This window comes from Anthonomus grandis, chromosome 16 (assembly GCF_022605725.1).
Source record: "Anthonomus grandis grandis chromosome 16, icAntGran1.3, whole genome shotgun sequence".
NCBI lineage: Eukaryota > Metazoa > Arthropoda > Insecta > Coleoptera > Curculionidae > Anthonomus > Anthonomus grandis.
Window position 1 is genome coordinate 19,192,286 of NC_065561.1, and position 21,745 is coordinate 19,214,030.

At 29.2% G+C, this 21,745-nt stretch overlaps 2 protein-coding genes and 1 long non-coding RNA gene across 3 annotated transcripts in view; 1 reads left to right on the top strand and 2 right to left on the bottom strand.

Moving 5' to 3' along the window:
• LOC126745969 (circadian clock-controlled protein daywake-like) overlaps positions 1-21,745 on the bottom strand; it is a 44,196-nt gene that overhangs the window by 11,435 nt on the left and 11,016 nt on the right. The window contains exons 3-5 of the mRNA XM_050454024.1: positions 17,742-17,875; positions 17,541-17,684; positions 13,115-13,264 (exon numbers count right to left, since the gene is read on the bottom strand). Coding sequence (XP_050309981.1) covers positions 13,115-13,264; positions 17,541-17,684; positions 17,742-17,875 — 428 coding nt within the window. The remainder of the gene's footprint in view (positions 1-13,114; positions 13,265-17,540; positions 17,685-17,741; positions 17,876-21,745) is intronic.
• Positions 3,064-3,846, bottom strand: LOC126745589 (uncharacterized). The gene is made up of 3 exons (XR_007663591.1): positions 3,388-3,846; positions 3,189-3,316; positions 3,064-3,118 (listed from the first exon to the last, which is right to left on the bottom strand). It is a non-coding gene; the product is annotated as an uncharacterized LOC126745589 (long non-coding RNA).
• Positions 4,041-13,072, top strand: LOC126745588 (protein takeout-like). Its single transcript, XM_050453494.1, has 4 exons — positions 4,041-4,202; positions 12,058-12,298; positions 12,422-12,555; positions 12,652-13,072. Exons 1-4 carry the CDS (start codon positions 4,139-4,141, stop codon positions 12,954-12,956), a joined length of 744 nt encoding a protein of 247 aa, XP_050309451.1. The 5' UTR covers positions 4,041-4,138; the 3' UTR covers positions 12,957-13,072.

Here is a 21,745-nt window from a genome sequence, read left to right on the forward strand (position 1 = left end):
ATTTCGGTATTTATTTTTTTTCTAGGAAACGAATGAATAACCAAAAAAATTGTAAAAACAAAAATTGTTTAGAATGTCAATGGGCATCTAATGCATTAAAAAAATTATTTTTAGATCCAGAAGTTTTCCAGAAAATTGCAAAGAAAAATTAGTTCCAATTTCACTGAATTTTATACAATTCTGACTATTAAGCAGAATAAAACTCATGAAAGGATCAATATTTAATGAATTCTGTAACACTAGCTTAATTTTGTTCTTTATATAAAGCTTTGCGCTTTTCTCCCTTTTCCCCTTACTCCCTTTCGCACTTTCAAGAACAGGGAAGCTAAAAATACATTAATTTTTTTCATTCCCTTATTCAATTAGAGATTCAAAGAATAGGCATCTCTTGCATTAACAAATATAAGGGTAATATCTGGATGGCTGCATGCTCTATAAAAGAAGGATATGCTGAGATACACAGTCGAATGCCTTGGAGAGATCACCTCTTAACTATTTCCTATCTATTTTACAATTTTTTTTTAATGACTGTTATTATTTATAAAACTAACACCACATGAAACCTCTAAGAAAACATCTTTAGAGAAATATGGAACTAGTTTTTAAAAACTCAGATATAAGCCATAGAGAACTCCCTACGTAGTTTACAGCAAAAACCTTATATTTGCTGAATCCAGACAGTTTGACCCTGTTGTACATATCCAGAATAAAATCATATGTTAACCAGTAACTGACGTGTCTTGTGTAACAGAGAAAAGGAGTGGATGCTAAAGGAGGATCGATACCACGCTCATAATTTATGTAGATGAAATTTGCTGATGTATATACCAACATTTTATAGTTGATTGTTTGTTTTACGTACGTTCCGCATAAAAATTGCGATTGGCAGTTGATGCTGGCAGCAGCTGATTTGATTAAAACATATTGTTAGTTCTATTAAAGTCAAAAAATTTTCCTATTCTTAAAAGCAGCAAGATCTCAAATAGCAAGATAGCAAATCTCTATGTATGATTTGACCAATCCTCGTGTAATCTCCATGCTCCATGTTATCGAGATAAGAGGCAGTTGGAAAATTCAATTTTCTTCCAGGGGTTAAAAATATTTTTTCTTTAATAGAAATTCAAATTTCCCGCCCTTAAAAATGTTTCAGACGGCAACATTGGTTCAGTCACTGCATATAGAAGCTACTGGCATACTGCTTTTATTGACAACTGTTTAGAGAATCAGAAGAAATTCAAGGTTGTGATTCGAGACAATTTTTCCAGAAGTTTAATGTATTTTTTAGTTTTCCAGGCGTTTAAGAAAAAACTAGAAATTAAATAATAGAATCAACTAAGAAACAGAATAGAAATTCAAATATCCCGCTCTTACGTTCTGTCAAATTGAAGATATTTAAAATAACAACAATGGATCTGTACATTGTATACAGGGACAAGTCAAATCACCTGCTCGACGTTGATATTATAATTAATTATGAGGAATTTAAATTTATGATTTCAGACAGTTGGAAAATTTAATTTTTTTTAGTTTTTTTCCTGTCAAATTGAAGATATTTAAAACGGCAACGTCGGATTAATACATTTTACAAAGGAAATACTGTTTTTGACATTTGCTTGACATCTTTTTAAATAATCAGCTGTTCTTCCCTTAACTGCGTTAGTAAATATTACATGTTCCTTGACCATTCGGGTCTGATGATGGTTCATTTTTTAGGCGAAACATGTAACCTATAATATGCTTGAATATATAATTTTTGAGAGCGAAACTTTGCGTTTTTGTGCTATAAAAGTATATTGTCGTATATAGGTAACACGTAAACATTCTTTATTTGGTAATTTTAATATACCGGTCTGGCAAATTTTATTCATGAGTGCAAAAGCTCACTATAGTTTGTATTTTTAAATAATTATTTATTTGAATTTACTGTTATACTTAGGTACACTCAATGGTTATTATGTTGAATAGCCCTTATTAATAAGTATAGTAGATTAGTGGTACTGGTACATTCTTTTGACACTATTAATAAATACCTTTATATAACTTTTGATCTATTTACTAATACTATATAATTGATTGTTTATGGTATGTACGTTCCATGAAAATTATTCCTTATTTAATAAATTTAATATACCGGTATGGTAAATTTTATTTTTGAGTGCAAAAGTTCTCCCCAGTTTTTTTCACCCCAATAAGCCTGAAATAAAAAAAATCATTTATTCCAGGCATATTCGTACTCTTACAACATGATTCTTGGACATTTCTTCCCTAGACAGTAAAATTCAAACCCCAATTGCCTGAAATAAGTAAATTATTTATTCCAGGCAGACTCGTACTCTCAGAATATGATTCTTTGTTATTGCTTACCCATAAAGTAAAATGCAAACCTCAGTTGCCTGGAATAAACAAATTATTTATTTCAGGCATATTCGTGTCTTTAGAACATGATTTTTGTATATTTTTTCCCTATAAAGTAGAATAATTCAAACCCCAATTTCCTGGAATAAAAAATCATTTGTTTCAGGCATATTCGTACTCTTACAACATGATTCTTGGACATTTCTTCCCTATACAATAAAATTCAAACCTCAATTGCCTGGAATAAGTAAATCATTTATTCCAGGCAGACTTGTACTCTTAGAACATGATTCTTTAATTTTTTTTACCTATAAAGTAGAATGCAAACCCCAGTTGCCTGGAATATATAAATCATTTATTTCAGGCATATTTATATTCTTAGAACTTGATTTTTTGACATCTCTTTCCTATACAGTAGAATTGCCTGGAATAAATAAGTCATTTATTCCAGGCAGACTCGTACTCTTAGAACATGATTCTTTGGAATTGCTTACCCATAAAGTAAAATGCAAACCTCAGTTGCTTGGAATAAACAAATTATTTATTCCAGGCATATTCGTGTCTTTAGAAAGTAGAATAATTCAAATTCCAATTTCCGGGACTAAAGAAATTGTTTATTCTTGGACATTTCTTCTCTATACAGTAAAATTCAATCCCCAATTGCCTGGAATAAGTAAATAATTTATTCCAGGCAGATTCGTACTCTTAGAACATGACTCTTGAAAATTCCTTCCCTATAAAGTAGAATTTAAACTACAATTGCCTGAAATAAGTAAACCATTTATTTCAGGCACATTCGTATTCTTAGAATATGATTCTTTAAAATTTCTTACCTATAAAGTAAAATTCAAACTGCAAATATCTGGAATAAGAAAATCATTTATTCCAGGCAGATTTGTATTCTTAGAACATGATTCTTGGACATTTCTTCCCTATAAAATATAATTTAAGCTCCAATTACCTGGAATAAAGAAATCATTTATTTCAAGCAGATTCGTACTCTTTAGAACATGATTCTTTGAAATTTCTTACCTATAAAGTAGAGTTTAAACCCCAATTGCCTGGAATAAGGAAATAATTTATTTCAGGCAGATTCGTACTCCTAAAATGTGATTCTTGGACATTTCTTCCCTATAAAGTAGAATTTAAACTTCAATTGCCTGGAATAAATAAATTATTTATTTTTCGGAAACTTCGTACTCTTAGAGCATGACTCTTGGACATTCCTTCCCTAAAAATTAGAATTTAAAACCCAGTTGCCTGTAATAAGAAAATAATTTATTTCAGGCATATTTGTGTCCTTAGAATAAAAATTTTAATTTAACATGAGTAAAACGAACTGCATCTTAAAATTCCAACTTAGATCAAGAAGAAAAGCTAACTTAACAGTCTAAACTTAAGCAATTTCTAAGACTTATCAAGAGCTTCCGATACAGTAATATGAGCGTATGGTATTATTGCATCAATCAATTTTGATGACATTTGGTTTAAATTCAACTGCATTATCTATCGTACATTAATCGTCTCTCACTATTACCATATTGAACCGATCACCTTATAAAATAAAGAACAAAGTATTCGATTCCCGTGACTTACCACGAAGGATTTGTCATGTATGCACACTGAATAATAATAATAATTAAAACTATTTAATTTTTTATTATGTATACGCAGCAAATTGAATAATTTAGTTATTGTTTATAAAACAAATGCCATTATTTCGTTTAAAGTGGTCGGTCAACCGGTGATTTTGCTTAAGATTTTTTTTTTAATTTATAACATTATGGGTATAATGAGAGTGATTTTTATGATGTTTTTGGTGATTGATGGGATTTTAGCTATAATTCGTAAGTGCATTCATACGTAGTGATAGATTTTTGTATAAAATTTAAGTCTAGATTTTAATGTATTATTGATTTTATTGCGCTAATAAACTACCCGACTCGTTATTTTACGTAAATTGAGAGAGAAATTATTTCCGGTTGAAGCATATTTGAATTTATCGTTTTTTTTTTAAGTTAGTCAAATTTCTTAATTTTCTGGACAAAAAAAACATTCATCCAATTTTTGCAATACACGTTTTCTTTGAACACCATTGCATACTTTGCCTCAATTTTATTGTCCAATTTACTGTTGTACGTATTTAATGTACAAGGAGGCCATTTTCCGAATCTACAGCATATTATGCAAAAAACATTTCTTACAGAAGTGTTTTTAAATTATTTGAGTTTCATCAATACAAGGTGTCCAAAAAGTGCTGCACCGACCTTAGCACCAGAATTTTAAATGGAACACTCCGCATATTTTTACATTTTTAGGTCCCTTGGGAGAAATAAAGGTGATTTTTATAAGAACTACCTATCCGAATTTTGTGTAGTTTAGACAGAAAATAAGGTTTTATAATTTTTTTTAGCAAATTTATGTCTTCGGTATACAGTTTTTTATAATTAAAATTTTTTTTATAAAATTCCTACCACGATTTAAGAAGACTACCTCCTATTGATCGACGGTGATTGGGTATTTTAAATTTATACAGGGTGTCTCAGGTAATAGATAAGACTCGCAGTATTTCAGTTTTTTTAGAGAGTATTTTTAGAAGAGCAAATGAAGCTATTTATCGATATATATTTTATTGAAGTGATAAAAAAAATTATTACACACATTTTAAGTTAATTATTGTGTTTTAGTCTTATATTCTTCGTCGAGAGAAGTCGAGATACAGTAGTCTAATGCACTCAAGTGCCTGGAATTAAATAATAGATTCTTTCAGGCAATTAAGTTGTACTCTCTTATTCTCTGTCTATCTCTTTCTCAGATGATTAAATGCACTCAACTGCCTGGAATAAACAAAAATATTGTCCCAGGCAAATAAATTAAGTTGAAACGTTAAATGCACTTATGTTCATAAAAAAATTAAAAATTCTTCCAGGCAGTTGAGTTGGAGCTTGAAATATATTTTTTAATGAAAAGTGAAGTTTTCTTAAAATTTTGGTGAAACTTTGCCTAAATTTTAACCATTTTTGACGAAGTTACGAACGTTCTTGTACCGAAGACCGATAAAAAAGGAAAAATTCTCACCATCATCTTTGACGGCCTGTAAACAATTCTCCATTTAAACCTTCAACTTAAAATATATTTTTTAATAAAAGCTGAAGTTGTCTTAATAGTTTAGTAGAACTTTGAGTGAATTTGAACAATTTTTGCCGAAGTTATGAAGATTTTTGTTCTGAAACTCCAAAGAAATTAAAAAATTGTTAACATCATCTTTGACAGCCTATAAAAAATTCTGCAGTTAAACCTTCTTCTGGAAATACATTTTTTCTAAAAAATTTAGTTTTTTAAGGATTCGATGTAAGTTTGACTAAATTTAAATCATTTTTGCCAAAGTTGTCAACGTTTCTGTACTGAAGGTCCAAGAAAATTAAAAAATTGTTACCATCATCTTTGACGGTCTGTAAAAATTTCACCAGTTAAACCTTTAACTTGAAATAAATTTTTTAACGAAAAATAAAGTTTGTTTAACAGTCTGGTGGAATTCTAACTAAATTTGAACAACTGTTACTGATGTTATGAGCGTTTTTGTGCTGAAGGTCGATAAAAATTGAAAAATTGTTACCATCATCTTTGACAGCCTGTAAAACTTTCACCAGTTAAACCTTTAACTTGAAATAAATTTTTTAACGAAAAATAAAGTTTGTTTAACAGTTTGGTGGAACTTTAATTAAATTTGAACAACTATTACTGATGTTATGAGCGTTTTTGTACTGAAGGTCGATAAAAATGGAAAAATTGTTACCATCATCTTTGACGACCTGTAAAAAATTCTTTAGTTAAACCTTCAACTTAAAATATATTTTTTAATAAAAGCTGAAGTTGTCTTAATAGTTTAGTAGAACTTTGAGTGAATTTGAACAATTTTTGCCGAAGTTATGAACGTTTTTGTACTGAAAATCCAAAGAAATTAAAAAATTGTTAACATTATCTTTGACAGCCTGTAAAAAATTCTGCAGTTAAACCTTCTTCTGGAAATAGATTTTTTCTAAAAAATTTAGTTTTTTTTAAGGATTCGATGAAAGTTTGACTAAATTTAAATCATTTTTGCCAAAGTTGTCAACGTTTCTGTACTGAAGGTCCAAGAAAATTAAAAAATTGTTACCATTATCTTTGACGGCCTGTAAAGATTTTACAAGTTAAACCTTTAACTTGAAATAAATTTTTTAACAAAAAATAAAGTTTGTTTAATAGTTTGGTGGAACTCTAACTAAATTTGAACAACTATTACTGATGTTATGAGCGTTTTTGTACTGAAGGTCGATAAAAATGAAAAAATTGTTACCATCATCTTTGACGACCTGTAAAAAATTCTCCAATTAAACGTTCAACTTAAAATATTTTTTTTAATAAAGCTAAAGTTTTCTTAACAGTTTGGTAGAACCTTGAGTAAATTTGAACAATTTTTGCCGAAGTTATGAAGGTTTTTGTGCTGAAACTCCAAAGAAATTAAAAAAAATGGTTAACATCATCTTTGAGAGCCTGTAAAAAATTCTTGAGTTAAACCATTAACTTGAAATATATTTTTTAAAGAAACGTGAAGATTTCCTAATGCTTTGATAAAACTTTTATTAAATTCAATCAATTTTTATCGAAGTTATGAACGTTTTTGTACTGAAGATGAAACAAGTGAACAACAGTGTTTTTACGCACTCAAGAAGGAAATTTGCCAGGCAGGTATAGGTAAAACATTTCGCTTATTTAAGCATTATTTATTAACTACAGGTTAATTAAAAATAAATTAATACTTTTCTTTTAGTAAGTACGATATTTACGAAAGTTTCAGTTTGGGACTTTAAGGAAACTTTGAATTGTTCCAGGCAAATAAATTAAGTTGAACTCTCTTTCTCTCTATGAAATGGTTAAATGCACTTAAGTTCATAAAAAAATTAAAAATTCTTCCAGGCAGTTGAGTTGGTTTCTTGCTCTTTCTCTTAGAGATTTAAATAATTTTAATTAAACCACCAGCTTGAAATATATTTTTTAATGAAAAGTGAAGTTTTCTTAAAATTTTGGTGAAACTTTGCCTAAATTCTAACCATTTTTGACGAAGTTATGAACGTTCTTGTACTGAAGGTTTAAAAAAACTGAAAAATTGTTACCATCATCTTTGACGGCCTGTAAAAAATTTTCCATTTAAACCTTCAACTTAAAATATAATTTTCTAATAAAATTTGAAGTTTTCTTAACAGTTTGGTAGAACTTTGAGTGAATTTGAACAATTTTTGCCGAAGTTATGAAGGTTTTTGTGCTGAAACTCCAAAGAAATTAAAAAAATGGTTAACATCATCTTTGAGAGCCTGTAAAAAATTCTTGAGTTAAACCATTAACTTGAAATATATTTTTTAAAGAAACGTGAAGATTTCCTAATGCTTTGATAAAACTTTAAATAAATTCAATCAATTTTTGTCGAAGTTATGAACGTTTTTGTACTGAAGATGAAACAAGTGAACAACAGTGTTTTTACGCACTCAAGAAGGAAATTTGCCAGGCAGGTATAGGTAAAACATTTCGCTTTTTTAAGCATTATTTATTAACTACAGGTTAATTAAAAACAAATTAATACTTTTCTTTTAGTAGGTTCGTTATTTACGAAAGTTTCAATTAAGGACTTTAAGGAAAAAAAATTAATAAAGAAAATAAATTAAGTTGAACTCTCTTTCTCTCTATGAGATGGTTAAATGCAAGTTCTTAAAAAAATTAAAAATTCTTCCAGGCAGTTGAGTTTCTTACTCTTTCTCTTGGAGATTTAAATGATTTCAATAAAAACATTAGCTTAAAATATATTTTTTAATGAAAAGTGAAGTTTTCTTAAAATTTTGGTGAAACTTTGCCTAAATTTTAACCATTTTTGACGAAGTTATGAACGTTCTTATACTAAAGGTCCAAAAAAACGAAAAAATTATTGCCATCATCTTTGACAGCCTGCGAAAATTTCTCCATTTATACCATTAACTTAAAATATGTTTTTTAATAAAAAGTAAAGTTTTCCTAATGGTTTGGTGAAATTTCAAGTAAATTTGAGCTGATTTTGCCAAAGCAATGAACGTTTTAAGACTGAAAGTCTAAAAAAATTTAATTAAAAATTCTTCTAAGCAGATAAGTTGCTGTTTCTTACTCTCCCTCTCTTTCTCTTAGAGAATTAAATACATTCAATTGAAAGCCAGAAATAGTAGAAAAAAATATCAGGCAAATGGGTTAAAATTTATTACTCTCTTCTCTCTCTGTTATGTAATCTAATGTACTCCTCAAGTGCTTGGAATTAAATAATAGATTCTTCCAGTTGTTACTCTTTCACTCGAATGGTTAAATGCACGTAAGTCTTTGAAATAAATTAAAATTCCTCGCGTGAACTTTCTCTCCATCCTTTTCTTAGAGGATTAAATGCACTCAAGTGCCTCGAATAGTTAAGAAAATTTTCAGACAAAGAAGATGCAAAATTTGTTCAAAGAGTGTATAGTATTGTAGAAAGTTGAAATTATATCACTCCAATAAAATATATATCCTTGATTAGATTCCTTTGCTCTTTAGTATAGGGTATTCCATTAAAAAAAATGGTATATTACGAATTGAAAATTTAAAACTATATCTTATTACATGAGACATCAATAGGATCAATAGGAATAAGTCTTCTTAAGTCGTAACAGGAATTTTACTAAAAAGTCTTAATTATCAGCATTAAAAAACACTGTATGCCGAGGACATAAATTTGCTAAAAAAATACAAAACCTTCATTTCTGTCTGAAATACACAAAATACGGATAGGTAGTTCTTATGAAAGTTACTATTATGTCTTCCAAGGAACCTAAAAATATAAAAATATACGAGGTATCCCATTTAAAATTCTGGCGTCGGTGCAGCACTTTTTGACCACCCTGTACTGATGAAACTCAAATAATTTAAAAATTCGCTTAAAACGAAAACACTTCTATAAGATTTTTTTTCACATACCCTGTAGATTTTGAGAAAAGGTATAGGCCCCTAATAAAATAGTCACCCTGTACAAATTGAGCTAAATTTATAAGGAGAAATCCTGTGTACCTTCCTGTGACCACTCAAAGGCCTTCGATTCAGTACATTTACTACAAAATTCACTTTTTATAAAGTAAATGATAATTCTTTCTATCTGCAGAATATACGATCAGATATTTAACGAATAAAATAACGTTATTAATTAAGTAAACTTAATTAAACTTCTCTTGTACTCAAGAACTATTTAGGAGGGGAACTACTTATTATAAATTAACAAAATAAGCAGTGATAGATTAAGAAAACTTTACTCTACAAAGTTTCCTGAAGGTCCAAATTAATTAAATAGAAACTTTTGTATACATATTAAGATTTTTAGGCCCAATAATCCAAAAGGAAAGGTTGAATGAAAAATGCAATTTCTTGCAAACTACTTATTATGAATTTATGAAATAAGAGGTGAGAGATCAAAGAAACTTACCTTTTCAAAGTTTCCTTTAAGTCTTAAGTTAAAACTTTTGTAAATATCGTACTTAATAAAAGAAAAGTATTAATTTGTTTTTAATTAACCTGTAGTTAATAAATAATGCTTAAAAAAGCGACATGTTTTGCCTTTACTGGTCTGGCAAATTTCCTTCTTGAGTGCGCGAACACTAATATGTTCGCTTGTTTCACCTTCAGTACAAAAACGTTAATAACTTCGACAAAAATTGATCGAATTTAATGAAAGTTTTACCAAACTATTAGGAAAACTTCACGTTTCTTTAGAAAATATATTTCAAGTTAATGGCTTAACTGGAGAATTTTTTACAGGCTCTCAAAGATGATATTAACAATTTTTCAATTTCTTTGGAGTTTCAGCATAAAAACCTTCATAGCTTCGGCAGAAATTGTTCAAATTCACTAAAAGTTTTACCAAACTGTTAAAAAACTTTACCTTTTATTAAATGATATATTTCAAGTTAAAGGTTTAACTGGAGAATTTTTTACAGGCCGTCAAATATGATGGTAACAATTTTTCAATTTTTATCGACCTTCAGTACAAAAATGCTCATAACTTTAGTAATAATTATTCAAATTTAGTTATAGTTGCACCAAATTCTTAAGCAAACTTTATTTTTTATTAAGAAATCTATTTCAAGGTAAAGGTTTAAATGGTAAAATTTTTACAGGTTATCAAAGATGATGGTAACAATTTTTTTAATTTTCTTGGACCTTCAGTACAGAAACGTTGACAACTTTGGTAAAAATGATTTAAATTTAGTCAAGCTTTCATCGAATCCTTAAAAAAACTAAATTTTTTAGAAAAAATGTATTTCCAGAAGAAGGTTTAACTGTAGAATTTTTTACAGGCCGTCAAAGATCATGTTAACAATTTTTCAATTTCTTTGGAGTTTCAGCACAAAAACCTTCATAACTTCGGCAAAAATTATTCAAGTTCACTCAATGTTCCACCAAACTATTAAGAAAACTTCAACTTTATAAAAAAAATATATTTTAAGTTAAAGGTTTAACTGTAGAATTTTTAACAGGCCGTCAAAGATGATGGTAACAATTTTTCCATTTTTATCGACCTTCAGAACAAAAACGCTTATAGCTTCAGTAATAATTGTTCAAATTTAGTTAAAGTTGCACCAAACTATTAAGCAAACTTTATTTTTCATTAAAAAATTTATTTTAAGTTAAAGGTTTAACTGATGAAATTTTTACAGGTTGTCAAAGATGATGGTAACAATTTTTTAATTTTTTTGGACCTTCAGCACTGAAACGTTGACAACTTTGGTAAAAATTAGTAAAATTTAGTCAAAGTTTCACCAGATCCTTAAAAAGACTTAATTTTTTATTAAAAAATATATTTTGTGTTAAAAATTTAATCGGAGAATTTTTTATAGGCTATCAAAAGTTATACTAATTTTTTTTTAATTTCTTTGAATTTTCAGCACAAAATCGTTGATAACTTCGACGAAAATTGTTCAAATTAAATAAAAGTTTCACCAAATGCTGAAGAAACCTTTGCCTCTTATTAAAAAATGTATTTTAAATTTATGTTTTAACAATAGAATATTTTACCAGGCGTTAAATATAATGGTAACAATTTTTCAATTTTTTTGGATTTATAATAGAAAAACGTTCACAACTTTATTAAAAATTGTTCAAATTAAATCAAAGTTTCACCAAACTATTAAAAAAGCTTCATTTTTTATTGAAAAAATTATATCAAGTTACTGGTCGCATTTTAAATTTTTTTACGAGGGACTAAAGATGACGGAAACAATTTTTAAAATTTTTTCGGATCTTTAGTACAAAAACGTTTATAACTTCGGCAAAAGTAGTTCAAATTTACTTCAAATTTTTCCAGGTCATTAAGAAAATCCCACTTTTAATTAAAAAATATATTTCAAGTTAATGGTTTAACCTAAAAACTTTTAACAGGGCGTTAAAAATAATGGTAACAATTTTTAGACCTTTAGTTCAAAAACGCTCATAACTTTCTCAAAAATTATATAAATTTAATCAAAGTTTCAAGAAACCGTTAATAAAACTTCACTTTTCATTAAAAAATATATTTAAATTTTTTAACTTTGTACAGCCTGCCAAAAATAATGAAAACAATTTTTATAAACCCTTAATACCAAAACGTACATAACCTCCTCAAAACTCATTCAAATTCACTCATTTTAGCCCCTTACATAAAAGTCTGCAAAAGAACCGATCCGAATCTCTCCAAATGCATTATCGACTCTATCGAGTACCTGAGACCAAAATTAAAAGAGGGAATACCAGAGTTAAATTTACCATCAATAGAGCCGTTACCTCTTAACGAAATCAAACTAAGAAGTGGACCAAATCAAGCTCAAATCAACGCTAATATTACTCACTTGATCGTTCATGGTCCTTCGAGTTTTAAAATTCTAGATTTAAAGTAAGTATCCTTAATACAACTTCAATAGACGCTCATGTACTTAACAGATGATCAAAGGCTTCTGAATATAATAAATCGACTTCGATCTATATTTCCTTTAATTCACTTCTTATTTTATTTTAGGCCGGACTTAGCAAAAACGAGGTTCTTGGTGCAGTTTACTATACCAACCCTGTATTTTAAGGGCGACTATGATATCGACATGAATGTACTTATCCTAAAGTATAAGGGGCAAGGGCCTTTAACAGGGAACTTTAGTAAGTCCTAATACATAATCTCATAAATATACCGGTGTGGTCAACTAAGTTCTTGAGTGCGCAACATGTTAACTCAGCACCTCTTTTCTTTTTTAGCTAATTATGTTTTCAATTGTCTCCTGAAAGCTGATAAGGTGACACGAAACAACAAGACCTACTTGCAGTTTAGAAACTTCACTTTGACTCTTGTTACTGGTAAGAGTTACCTGCATTTAGGGAATTTATTTGGGAGCAATGATGCTGTACTAGGAAAAGCTACCAATGCATTTGTTGCCGATAATACTGACTTATTTATTGACGAAATTAAGCCTGTTTTAGAACGATCTTTAGCTGTGAAATTCACCAATATCGCTAACAGTATAACAGCGATGTTTCCTTTCGATGAACTATTTCCAGTTTAATATCGGTCAAAGAAAAACTGGCTTAGGCAGTCTTATTTAGAATTTATTATATTAAAATTTGCAATAATATAGCAAAAGAAGTTTTATTTGAATTAAATTTCTTTGGTGAAAAAGCACATCTTGTTTTATTATTAATTTAAAATATATTAAGGCAAATTAAAGAGGGAACACTTCGTCGTAGTCCAAGTGCTCAGTAATCCTATTGGCAAGCTCGAGTAACACCTCCGAAGCTTTTCTTTCAATGTATGGTGTCGATATCCTGATTAGTTCGTCTTTGTTACCCGATACTAAGCTCCTTGCAGCTTGACCTGTAAGAAAATAAAATTTATATAAATGTCCAAGCATTTAGTGCTTATGTTAATCTAGGTCATCTTGGAAAATAAAGCTCTCTAGACTTTTACTTTAATTTTTTTTTTTATTTATTAATCACTTGCATTTCCAGGCAATTTGGTATTCCCGATTCCCTGGAAAGGTCCCTTACATTCTCCTGATGAAGATCGTTTCTTTAGGAAATGTTTTCTTGTTTATTTTGCTTTTAACCTAAATAGTTTCTATGCAAAACTTTTGGAAAAAATGGAAATATCCATGGCAGTAAATTTCTCTTGAATATTTTTCACTTTTTTTTCTGTTTTTTTTTTTCAGGGATTGGAAATAGTTTTTGACCACTTCCTAGAATATTTTTCTTAAATCTATGTTCGGAAATTTAAATAATTTTTCACATTGTCAGATACTTAAAAAACATAGCCTAGACAATAAAAAAATATTTCCAGGCTTTTATTGAAATTGTTTAATATTCCCGAAATATAATAAAAAAAATTGCCTGGAAGACCAGGTAAAAAAGTGAAAATTATTCCTGGAAGACAATTTTATAATTTCCAGAAATACAGACAGCCTTTGGTCTTTTTCTAGGTCTCTCAAGTACTTAAAGTAGTTTTTTATTTCTTTCAGGTATTTAAAGGATTTTTACATCTTCCAACTATATATAATAGTTTTAAATCTTTTCCAGGCTTCCAGTGTTTAAAGCTTTTTGCCATATTTTCCAGAAATTTGGAATAAATATTAAATTGTCCAGGTAAGATCTTTTTTTATGTTCTCCATACATTTGAATGCCTAAGAGAGGTAAAAATACGCCAGAAACTTAAAGAACATGAAAATTTATATGTCTGGAAAATGCACCAAAGGCACCAAATGCCTGGACGGATCAATTGCTTTAGTACAAAAATTTAAAATTAAAAAAAAAATTGTCAACAATGTTTGACATTTGACTTTTCAGTAAATAGTTTCTTTATTACACTTAAAAAAAATTACAGGGTTACTTCAGGGTGAAATCATCCATATCTCTGAGACTAAGAAAGTTAGAGATTTGAAAATTAAAACGCAGGATCCTCTAATAAAATCATTAAATACCGTTTTACTGTTTTTTTTCCATACATGTTTTAAAATGAAGAAATTAACCTTGGAAGTTGGAATAAGATATCTTAAAAAAAAATGACACTCTGAGGGAGAAAACTCTTATCTCTTCGTCCAGGCATTTGATCCCTTTGGTATGTTTTCCAAAGATGAAAATATCCATGTTTTCCAAGCTTATAGGGCTATTCTTATCTCTTCTAAGTATTTAGAAAGATATTTTTTTAAATAAGTTTTATAATGTTTATTTTATCAGCTGCATCATCTCTTTTTGATTACTGTTCATCCCTTTGAGACTCTTCTGTTCACTAGTGAATATAGGCCTTCTTGGAAAATAAACCTCTCTAGACTTTTACTTTAATTTTCTTTAAAATTCATCAACTACTTGCATTTCCAGACAATGCAGTATTCACGATTCCCTGGAAAGGTCCTTTAGATTCTTCTGATTTGTTTCGTTTGTTCAGGAAATGTTTTCTCATTCATTTTGCTTTTAACCTGAACAGTTTCTATGCAAAATTTCTGGAAAATATGGAAATATCCATCGAGATAAATATAGAAAATATCCCTCGAATATTTTTTACATTTTTTCCGATCTTTCAGGGGTTATAGAGAAAGAGAAGTAAAAATACCCCAGAAACTTAAAGACCATGAAAATTTATATGTCTGGAAAATGCACCAAAGGCACCAAAAGCCTGGACGGATCACTTGCTTTAGTACAAAAATTTAAAATATTAAAAAAAAATTGTCAACAATGTTTGACATTTGACTTTCCAGTAAATAGTTTCTTTATTACACTTAAAAAAATTACAGGGTTACTTCAAGGCGAAAACGTCCATATATCTGAAACTAAGAAAGTTTTGGGATTTGAAAATTGAAATGCAGGATCCTCTAATAAAAACATTAAATACTGTTTTACTATTTTTTTTCTATACATATTTTAGAATGAATAAATTAACCTTGGAAGTTGGAAAAAATATCTTAAAAAAATTGTCACTCTGAGGGAGAAAACTCTTATCTCTTCGTCCAGGCATTTGGTCCCTTTGGTATGTTTTCCAAGGATAAAAATGTTCATGTTTTTTAAGCTTCTAGATCTATTTTTATCTTTTCTAAGTATTCAAAAAGATATTTTTTTTAAGCTTTAGAATGTTTATTTTATCAGCTGCATCATCTCTTTTTGATTACTTTCAATTCCTTTCAAAATTTTCTTCTGTTTACTAATGAATCTAGGTCGTCTTGTAAAATAAACCTCTCTAGACTTTTACTTTAATTTTCTTTAAAGTTCATCAACCACTTGCATTTCCAGACAATTTGGTATTCCCGATTCCCTGGAAAGGTTCCTTACATTCTTCTGATTTGTTTCGTTTCTTTAGGCAACGCTTTCTCGTTCATTTTGCTTTTAACCTGAATAGTTTCTATGCAAAATTTCTGGAAAATATGGAAATATCCATCAAGGTAAATATAGAAAATATCCCTCGAATATTTTTCACTTTCTTTTTATCTTTCAGGGGTTGTAAATAGGTTTTGACAACTTCCAAAAACACTTTTATGTCAGGAATTTTAAATAATTTTTCATGTTTCCAAACATTTAAAAAACTTAACCAAGACAATAAAAAAATATAAGAGAAGTGAAAATTATTCCTGAAAGACAATTTTTTATTTTCTACGAATATCTTCTCTAGGAGCGATTTAGCCATTGTCCAGGTCTTTCTAGTACCTAAAGTACTCTTTTATGTCTTTCAGGCATGTGGACCATTTTGATATCTTCCAGGTATATATCCAGACCTCGGTTCTAGCTAGCACATTTCCATATTTTCCAGAAATTCATGGTTTCAGCTTTAAGAGCTTTACTAATGCCTAAGATCTTTTTTTACTTTTGAATGCCTGGGGAAGGTAAAAATACTCCAAAAACTTGAAAATTTGCATATCTGGAAAATACACCAAAGACACCAAATGCCTGGACGGATGACTTGCTTTAGTACCAAATTTAAAGTATTTAACAATTTTTTGTTAACAATGTTTAATATTTCACTTTCCAGTGTCTAGTTCCTTTAACACATTAAAAAAAAAAAAACAAAAAAAAAATTGGTTATTGTAAGTAGAAAACGTTCATATCTCTGAAAATAGGAAAGCTAGAGATCTGAAAATTGGAATATAGGATCCTCTAATAAAATCATTAGACACGTGTTTTACAATTTTTTTAATACATTTTGTAAAATGAAGAAATTAGCCTTCGAAGTTGGCAAAATTTGTTAAAAAAGAATTGACCTTCTAGGGGACAAAACGTTCATATTTCTGAAATTAAATCAATTAGAGATTCAAAAATTAAAGCGCAGTATCCTCTAATGAAACTATTAAACTCGTATTGCACTGTTTTATCCATAAATTTTTTTAAAGAGGACATATAGCCTTTATCATTATATTTTAATAACTGATTTAATTAATGATAGATGAAATGTTAATATTTGTTCGTCTTAGTAATTTTTTCCTGCTTTTCTATTGATTTTATTATTGCTACGATTTTGGTTCTTTTCCAGCTTTACATAATGATGTAAAACACTCCTTGTATAATAAAGCAAGTTTTGAATTTGAACTTTTTATTTAATTTAATTCCTTTGCCCAAACTTTTTAATAAATTTCTATATATATATATTTTTAATATTCCCACGTTTTTCAATTTATTATTTAATTTCGTTTTTTTGCTCCCACAAGCGTATTTTAAGCAGAAATCGATTTACATAAAATATTTAATTAAACCACGAGGAAAACTGGCAAAAATCAAGCATTTTCATTTCGGTAAAATTGAAAATATGGCAGAGCGGAAAATTGGTTTATGCTTTAAAATGAAAAATATACGAGCAAAAAAAAATTGTTAATCATATTTTAATTGAACGTACATTTATTTATTTAAAAATACAGACATGTATCATTGTTCTTTTTAATTAACATGTGTCGTTCAATGCAATTAAAAGGACCATATATTTCTTCATCCTGATACAAAAAAAAAACGCTCTTTTATACCTCTAGATTTTTTCATTGATAAACTGCTGCTAAAAGCCTAATTCAAAAGAGAAATTAGTCAAAGTAATATATCATATTTTGCCATTAATCTTCTTTAGGCAGCGGTAATTTCCATTAATAAAATGGCCTTTTTCTATAAAGGAAATATTAAATTCTTACCTAAAACTGGGTCATTGTTTAAGAAATTCTCCAGGTCTAAATTGAAATCCGAAATCTTCAACTTTAAAGATATGGAACTAAATAACAATCTATTGGTTCCTTCTCCTATGTATCCTTGGATTAGGCCTTGACCCTGGATACCAGCTAAAGTTTATAAAAAAATTGGTGTTACTATTATTTATATTATTATTAATTACTTACAAACATTTGCATGGAATTGTCCTTGACTCTTTATAGGTGCAGCCAAGATTTTAGCGTCGACACTATAATCGCCGTGCATTTCCAAAAAGGGAAATTTAACCCCCACCAGATAAGTCATTTTATCCACGTCTAATCTAAAACAAATAATTAAAATTTATTAATTAATAAAATCGAAACAAAAGTATTTAATTAATTTTATAAACTCTGAAATGCCGCCAGTGAATAATTGAATACAATTTGAATTTAAAATTATATTAAAATACATGCCATATAAATATTTCTATTTAATAAAATAAATTGTATTTATTTTATAACAATGAACTTTAATATATATTTAATTATTTTTTATTATCTTGCATGAGAATGACAATTTATTATATCAACAAGTCTAGGTAACAAGTTAAAAAGAGAACGATAACGTTTTGTAGCTCACAGTGGTGCCCAAACAACTGACATATTGCACTTCGTTCTCTCTTTAACTTAAGGCAATTTGCCAGCGATGTATACTTATTAGTGATGCTACTACCACTGGTGTAATATTCGAACCCCTTTAAAGAATCCCACTTCTGATTAACCACAATTAGATTTATTCTGTAGAAATTATCCTATAAAAGTCCCCACGAATCTTTGCAGGTTTTGGGGGACAGGTCTGAAATTGCAAATTAATTTTAATTTAAATGTCATCAGTAAATTAATGCGGACAAATGAAGTACAATTTTAATTAAAGTGCCTGAAATCTAGTAGTCAACTACCCGTAATAACCAAATAATTTAATTTGTACTCATTAATAAATAAATTAATTAGTCTCGGCAGTTGAGGTCAATTTTAATTAAAGTGTCTAAAATAAGAATAAGTCCATGGTTCAATTGACTGAAAATATAAAATAATTCAATTTGAACTCCATTAACTAAGAATTAATTAATCAAGGCAGTCGAAATTACTGTTTTATTTACAGTGCCTGAAATGTTAATAAATCTATGGCTTAACTGCGTGGAATAATAAAATAATTTAATTTGAGCTCCATTAATAAATAAATTAATTATTCAGTCATTAGAAGTTACTGCTTTAATTAGAATGCCTGAAATGTTAATAAATTTATGGCTCAATTGCCTGGAATAATAAGATAATTTAGTTTGTACTCCATTAATAAATAAATTAATAAGTCTAGGAAGTTGAGGTTTAATTTTAATTAAAGTGCTCAAAATGTTAATAAATCTGTGACTTAACTGCCTGTAATTAGAAAATCATTAATTTGAACTCCAATAATATTGAAACTTATTGGTCTAGGAAGTTGACGCTTAATTTTAATTAAAGCGCCTAAAATGTTAATAAATCTATGGCTTAACTGCCTGTAATAAGAAAATAATTAATTTGAACTTCAATAATACATAAATATTAATTAATCAAGGTTGTCGAACCTACTGTTTTAACTGCAGTGCCTGAAATATTAACAAATCTATAGTTCAATTGCCTGGAATAATAAAATAATTTAATTTTAACTTCATTAATTAATCCAGGCCGAAAACCTGCTGCGGCAGTAACTCACTCACAGGACTTTTTTACAAATATCGTCGAAAGTATTAAACCTATGATAAATTGAGTTATTACCATTTTTGTTCACTATAAAATTTGTCACAAAAATGGTTCCATGCATTTTTTTCGTAGTGAACTCCAATTCGCAAAAAACTACGGTCAAAGTGTGTTAACTGACAAAAATCATAACGTGTTTTTAAATCGTTTTCTCATTGAATATTTATGGTAGAGATTCGACTACTATTATAGGTATTTTTTTTTGACCTAGAGCATAACTGACCTCCTTATTTATAGAGTCTAAGTAGAACATTGACGTCATTTGACCAATTACTCGACAAATCGCTGTAAATATACATAAATTTGTCTTATACGCTCGGACTATTAAATCGAACATGAGCGATTGGAATCGTGTGTGTTCGTCAAAGCGATGTTGCCATATGGTGCAATTATTATTGAAAATTTAAGTGGAAGGCATTTTGTACATAATTTCGCATTTAAAACATATGTACTCTTGAAGGATGTTTGTGGAATAAACAGGGTAGGTAAGTAATAAAGTGTTTTCTTTTTGGCAAAATTATCCTTGGAGTAATATTCAAGATATATCAAGCATTTTATTCCATTCTAATCTAGTGTTAAGTGTTAGGAATGGGTTATAGAATCTTGATTCAGTGAAAATTATTTTTTACAAAATGTTTTTTACCATCAGCTGAGTGCATTTAACCATCTGAGACAAAGATCAAAGGAAGTAAAAATTTACAGCTCAATTGCCTAGAAGAAATTATAAATGACTTACAAGCAGTTGGGTGCATTTAACCATCTGACAAAGATAAAATTGTGTAAAAGTCCACAATTCAATTTTCTAGAAGAACTTATGAATTTCTTACAGGCAATTGGGTGCATTTAACTATCTGACAGAAGAACAAGAGAGTAACAAACTCCAACTCAACTGCCTAGAAGAATATTTAAGTTTCTTTCCTAAACAACTGAGTGCATTTAACCATATGACTAAGATAAAAGGGCGTTAATGTACACACGTCAATTTTCTAGAAGAAATTATGAATTTCTTACAGGCAATTGGGTGCATTTAACCATCTGACTAAGATAAAAGGGAGTCAATGTAGACACATCAATTTCATAGAAGAAATTATAAAATACTTACAGGCAGTAGGGTGCATTTAGCCACCTGACAAAGACAAAAGAGACTAAAAGTCCACAACTTAATTTCCTAGAAGAACCTATGAATTCTTACAGGCATCTGACAAAAAGGTAAAAGAGAGTAATAATCCATAACTCAATTTCCTAGAATAACTTATAAATCACTTTCAGGCAATTGCGTGGATTTAACCATTTACCATAAGAAAAAGAGAGTTAGCGACTCCAACTCAACTGCCTGGAAGAATATTTTAATTTATTCCAGGCAATTGAACGCAATTAACCATGCGATAAGGAGAGAGAGAAAAGAGACTTCAACTCAACTGCCTGGAAGAATATTTTAATTTATTCCAGGCAATTGAGCGCAATTAACCATGTGATAAAGAGAGAGACAAAAGAGACTTCAACTCAACTGCCTTGAAGAATATTTTAATTTATTCCAGGCAATTGAGCGCAATTAACCATGTGATAGAAAGAGAGAAAAGAGACTTCAACTCAACTGCCTGAAAGAATATTTTTTAGGTTATTCCAGGCAATTGAGTGCAATTAACCATGTGATAGAGAGAGAGAAAAGAGACTTCGATTCAACTGCCTTGAAGAATATTTTAATTTATTCCAAGCAATTGAGTGCAATTAACCGTGTGATAGAAAGAGAGACAAAAGAGACTTCAACTCAACTGCCTTGAAGAATATTTTAATTTATTCCAGGCAATGGAGCGCAATTAACCATGTGATAGAGAGAAAGAAAAGAGGCTTCGACTCAACTGCCTGGAAGAATATTTTAATTTATTCCAGGCAATTGAGTGCAATTAACCGTGTGATAGAAAGAGAGAGAAAAGAGACTTCAACTCAACTGCCTAGAAGAATATTTTAATTTACTCCAGGCAACTGAGCGCAACTAACCATGTGATAGAGAGAGAGAAAAAAGACTGCAACTCAACTGCCTGGAAGAATATTTTAATTTATTCCAGGCAATTGAGCGCAATTAACCATGTGATAGAAAGAGAGAGAGAAAAGAAACTGCAACTCAACTGCGTGGAAGAATATTTTAATTTATTCCAGGCAATTGAGTGCAATTAACCATGTGATAGAAACAGAGAGAGAAAAGAGACTGCAACTCAACTGCGTGGAAGAATATTTTAATTTATTCCAGGCAATTGAGCGCAATTAACTATGTGATAGAGAGAGAGAAAAGAGACTGCAACACAACTGCCTGGAAGAATATTTTAATTTATTCCATGCAATTGAGTGCAATTAACCATGTGATTGAGAGAGAGAGAAAAGAGACTTCGACTCAACTGCCTGGAAGAATATTTTAA

Excerpts from the sequence above, each read along its gene's own strand:
- LOC126745588 (XM_050453494.1), top strand. The coding sequence starts at position 4,139 with ATGGGTATAATGAGAGTGATTTTTATGATGTTTTTGGTGATTGATGGG. Across the intron at positions 4,203-12,057 it reads TGGGATTTTAGCTATAATTC|CCCCTTACATAAAAGTCTGC; the intron begins GTAAGTGCATTC and ends CACTCATTTTAG. Across the intron at positions 12,299-12,421 it reads TTTAAAATTCTAGATTTAAA|GCCGGACTTAGCAAAAACGA; the intron begins GTAAGTATCCTT and ends ATTTTATTTTAG.